General features: G+C 38.0%; 2 protein-coding genes across 2 annotated transcripts; both read left to right on the forward strand.

Moving 5' to 3' along the window:
- Nucleotides 1-194: 194 nt before the first annotated feature.
- Nucleotides 195-1,196, forward strand: LOC143523627 (trace amine-associated receptor 1-like). Its single transcript, XM_077018186.1, has one exon. The coding sequence runs from the start codon at nucleotides 195-197 to the stop codon at nucleotides 1,194-1,196; it is 1,002 nt and encodes a 333-aa protein (XP_076874301.1).
- Nucleotides 1,197-4,264: 3,068 nt separating this feature from the next.
- LOC143523628 (trace amine-associated receptor 1-like) lies at nucleotides 4,265-5,266 on the forward strand. The gene has a single exon (XM_077018188.1). It carries the CDS (start codon nucleotides 4,265-4,267, stop codon nucleotides 5,264-5,266), a length of 1,002 nt encoding a protein of 333 aa, XP_076874303.1.

A 5,266-nucleotide genomic window follows, 5' to 3' on the forward strand; every position in this document is an offset into this window, starting at 1 on the left:
ATTTCAGCATATCATTTCTTTGTGTGCTATTCATGCATAACAAATGTAAAGTTTTCATACGTTTAAAAGATTTCCAAGAAGAAAGGTCTATTTAAAACAATTTGTTTAATTGCTGAAGACAACAATACTTCACTATCAAATCATCTATCCAGATTAAGGATTAAAGCACGATGGACTCAAGCCTACAACTATACATGAGCACAGGAAACATTTCCCTTTGTTATGACCTTCATCCTAATTCATGTCAAAAGCTTGTTTATCCTTTGGCTGTAAAAGTTGTTTTATATTTTGTCCTTGGAACTGTTATTATTCTTGGAACATTTGGAAGCCTTCTGGTCATCATTGCTATCATCCATTTCAAGCAGCTCCACACCCCAACTAACTACTTCACTCTGTCTCTAGCTGTAACTGATCTGCTTGTAGGAGGATTAGTGATGCCTCCTAGTATGATACGCACTGTGGAGACGTGCTGGTATTTGGGAACTGTATTCTGTAAAATACACAGCAGCCTTGATGTTGTTTTGTGCACTGCCTCTGTATTAAATCTAACTTTTATTTCTATTGAGCGATATTATGCAGTATGTCACCCCCTGCTGTACCAAAGTAAAATGACTCCTCTTACTTCTCTGTTGATGATTGCTGTTTGCTGGAGTTATTCTGCGGCTGTGGGAATTGCATTCATAGAATTAAACACTTTGGGCACTGAACACTATGGTGATGTTAAATGTGAGGGTGAGTGTGCAACAATTTTGCAGCCAATTACTGCTTTAATAATTTCTGTTTTTTCTTGCTACATTCCTTCCATTGTCATGGTAAGCATATATTTGAAAATTTATCTTGTTGCACAAAGACAGCTACTTTCAGTCCAACATAGTCTCCCTCAGCGAAACACATCCAGAGGGCTGCACTCTACTAGTAAGGCAGAGAGAAAAGCCACTAAAACACTGGCCATCGTTATGGGTGTGTATATATCATTTTGTACACCAATTTTTATCTACAGTCTAATGGTGACATATTTTGGTTATAATGGTCCACAACAACTGTTTGATGTGTTTAGTTGGATTGCTTATTCAAATACAGCATGTAATCCTATCGTTTATGCCTTCTTCTACAGCTGGTTCAGAAAGGCCCTCAAAGTTATTTTATTAAGCAAAATATTTGAGAAGAATTCATCTAAAATAAATCTGTTTTTATAGGACAATAATGCAAAAACTCTACTCAACAATACTATTTGAACATTTAATACACATCATTTATCTAATCACTGTATATAAATGTTAACAAACTCAAAGTAAAAGCACATATCTTTTGAATAAAGTTATAGATGTAGTAAATCTTGTCATGCTCTCTGCCATTCTCTACCCTGTCTGTCACTGGCCAGTTTACTGACCATAGAACCAGCAATATTTGGGTAATGTTCCAGATTCAGCACAGCAATGAGACTGGCATTGTTGTAGCATAGCATGGTCATGGTTCACGGCGATGGGTGTCAATCGTTGACGGGGTGGGGGGTCAACCCACACTTCCTTCGTAATGGCGTAATGGGCACCCCGGTCTACAATATGTCAATGTGCATGAAATGTACATTAACCACAGCTGAGATAAAGAGTATAAGAATCAATCAATAATCCTGTATTGATCTATATCGATTCATATTAAACTCACACAAGCCTCATATATTGTGGTCTTGTGTGTTATTGTACAGAACACATGACTTAAAAACAACATTTTGACCACTTTGTGCATTACATCAGAGCACATAGTGACACATTGAGTGACATGTAGACGAGTACATTTTCCATTTAACTCATGTAAATTTTCAATTGCTTGCCTGAAAATATCAAACACGTTAGATAAATGTCTCTCAGGCACGAGAGGCAGAAAATGTTGTTTCATGTGTGCGCACACAGTAAGCAACTAGCTGAGCAAACGGGCATGCGTGACAGTTTGCTCAGCTAGTTGCTCGCTGTGTGCAGGGGGCTTAAGTAGGTGAAATCAACATGGCTCTAGTAGTAGGTGGTGAAAGTGGTCAAATTGCAGCATTGTGTTACTTCGTCTGTTCTCGAATTGCAAAGCTGCAGCTGTTCTTACTTGAAATTCACCTCTGCCTGGTGAGGTGTGAAAATGGGAGGGGGAGGGGTAGTGGGTCAACCAAGAAGCCTTGACGAAGACCAGCTGATGCCTTCAGTCATTGATAGCTGTTCTAACCAATAGTTCACTGAAAGTTGAAAAGACTGACGCCTCACTTGCCATGTATCGTAAATGTTTGTCTCTGACAAGGACATGCGCAAAACAACAAGTTGGGTTGTAAACATGTAAACATAAACAGTCTTGATTGTAGCCAAGATGAGCTACGCTCTCCAGAACACACACAATTGAATTTGTTTGTTGTGGAGTATTTTGTTAGTTAATATTTTGATCACGTATACTTTTGGACATCACAGAAAAGAAAAAGCTTACTTTGACTGGAGTTGTTTAGGTACAGCGTTGAACCAGAAGTTAGCATGAACAACAGCTACGAAGATCTACGAAGGACTCGTTTGTATTTGTGAGTATAAATTGTATAAACAATTGTGCATACAATGATTCATGCTAAATATCACCTAAATATTAGATGATAAACAGTATAAGAGCATTTAAGTACTGTAGAACTTCCTCAGCATCATTTAGGGTCTTAGCTAGTATGGTTAGCTTAGCTAGACTCTTGGACATCTCTATCCTATTATTCACATAACATCAAATGAATGTTGTATTATAACTTCATTTGAAATTTTCTGGTCTTTCTGTAAGATGTCGAACATTGTGGTGCATGCTCTTGGATCAAGGTGTGCCACATTCGGGCAAGGGTGTGGCACTATGGACATTCCTTGGGAATGCGCGATGTTGTGTAACTCTTCAGTATTTATATGTATGTGCTCAATATTTTTTATTTTTGTCAGACAAGACCAAGATAATAAAGTTTTTTACATCGCCAGTGTACATATAAACACTGTACATCCCCAAAGTCAAAACACGACCACGAGCTACTCAATGGTTCAATGAAGCCTTCAGCTGTGATCTCACGGATCTGTTGTTCGGCCACCATACACTTCGCTAGCGGGAGACATTGCAGCCTCAAACAAAAAACGTAGGCCCAAGGCCCCTGCCAAAAGTCGAAAGAAACCTCAGAGTGCCCCACCAACTCAAGACGGTCACTGGTCACTCTGGTTAATCCCCCCGTGTGCTTAGTATGTGGGGAACAGTTAGCTATGTTTCAGGATTACAATTTCAATCGCTACTACGAGACTAATAAAAAAAAAAAAACACGGAGAGAAATACAAAAACCAGATTGGAAAGGAAGTGTTTGCAAATGTGTCCCTCTTCAGTAGGACAGCAATAAAATGGATCGAGGGGAAATTGGACATTCATCTGCAAGCAGATATTTAGTTTTTTTGTCTTGACTCTGGACGATAGCTGTGATGATATAGCCCAGTAACTTATATATGTGTGTGTGTGTTTGTGTGTGTGTGTGGGGGGGGGGGGGGGGGGGGGAAGGAAAAAACTTTGAGATGACAGAGGAGCTGCAGCTGTAATCCTTTCTATAAAATACTTTCTAAATTGAACAATCACAAATTCATTAATTATTTTAAGCTTTATAAGCATTATTATAACCGTTATAAATATGTTTTACCAACCGTGTCCTCTAATAGTGAGTAAAAGTGAGGAGGATATCTTGCTCATTATTAGTCCTTTCCAGGAGCATATTTGTACTGGCTGTGAGAGTTGACATATTTTGTTATTGGAGGTCCTGTTTGTTAATTCTGAGAGTATCATGTGACCAGCACAGAGGGCTGATTTAGTGGAAAGGTGTTTCTGCTGCAGGACTGTGGGTGTATAAAAGAAAGCTGCTCTCTCAATGCTGACACGGCCCTGGTATGCAGACAGAGGTAAGGCTGTATATGAAACGGACTGTAGCTAAAACCTTGCTGACATAACAAAATAGAGAAAAATGTATGTATATTTATGAAACGTATATATATATATATATATATATATATATATATATATACCCAGAATGTGAATGTTTTATGTTCTTTATTTCAGTATGGCAAATACACTTTCTTGTAATGTTTTCTGACGTTTGAAAAGATTTCTAAGAAGAAATGTTTGTTTTAAATCATTTGGATCATTGCTGAAGACAACAATACTTCAACAGTACTTCAATATCAAACCATCTTGCCAATTAAAGGATTAAAGCATGATGAACTCAAGCCTACAACAATACATGAGCACAGGAAACATTTCTCTTTGTTATGACCTTCATCCTAATTCATGTCAGAAGCTTATTTATCCTCTGGCTGTAAAAGTTGTGATATATTGTGTCAATGGAACTGTTATTATTCTTACAACATTTGGAAGCCTTCTGGTCATCATTGCCATTATTCATTTCAAGCAGCTCCACACCCCAACTAACTACTTAACTCTCTCTCTGGCTGTAGCTGATCTGCTCCTAGGAGGGATTGTGATGCCTCCCAATATGATACGCACTATGGAGACCTGCTGGTATTTTGGAACTGTGTTCTGTAAAATACACAGCAGTCTTGATGCTGTATTGTGCACTGCCTCTGTTTTAACTTTAACTTTTATTTCTATTGAGCGATATTATGCAGTATGTCACCCCCTGCTGTACCATAGTAAAATGACTACTCTTACTTCTCTATTTATGATTGTTATTTGCTGGAGTTATTCTGCAGCTGTGGGAATTGCATTCATAGAGTTAAACATTTTGGGCACTGAACAGTACGGTGATGTTAAATGTGAGGGTGAGTGTGCAGCAATTTTGGGACCCATTTCTTCTTTAATAATTTCTCTCTTCACTTGCTACATTCCTTCCATTGTCATGGTGAGCATATATTTGAAAATTTATCTTGTTGCACACAGACAGCTACATTCAGTCCAACATAGTCTCTCTCAGCAAAACTCATCCAGAGGGGTGCACTCTACTAGTAAGGCAGAGAGAAAAGCCACTAAAACACTGACCATAATTATGGGAGTGTATATATCATTTTGGACACCATTTTTTATCTACAGTCTAATGGTGACCTGTTTTGGTAACATTGGTCCACAACAACTGTTTGACGTGTTTACTTGGATTGCTTATTCAAATACAGCATGTAATCCTATCGTGTATGCTTTCTTCTACAGCTGGTTTAGAAAGGCCCTCAAAGTAATTATATTATGCAAAATATTTAAGAAAAAATCATCTAGAATAAATCTGTGTTCATAG

This window comes from Brachyhypopomus gauderio, chromosome 9 (genome assembly GCF_052324685.1).
Source record: "Brachyhypopomus gauderio isolate BG-103 chromosome 9, BGAUD_0.2, whole genome shotgun sequence".
Taxonomy (NCBI): Eukaryota; Metazoa; Chordata; class Actinopteri; order Gymnotiformes; family Hypopomidae; genus Brachyhypopomus; species Brachyhypopomus gauderio.

What these genes read in the sequence shown, in the direction of transcription:
- LOC143523627 (XM_077018186.1), top strand. Translation starts at nt 195, where the DNA reads ATGAGCACAGGAAACATTTCCCTTTGTTATGACCTTCATCCTAATTCA.
- LOC143523628 (XM_077018188.1), top strand. Translation starts at nt 4,265, where the DNA reads ATGAGCACAGGAAACATTTCTCTTTGTTATGACCTTCATCCTAATTCA.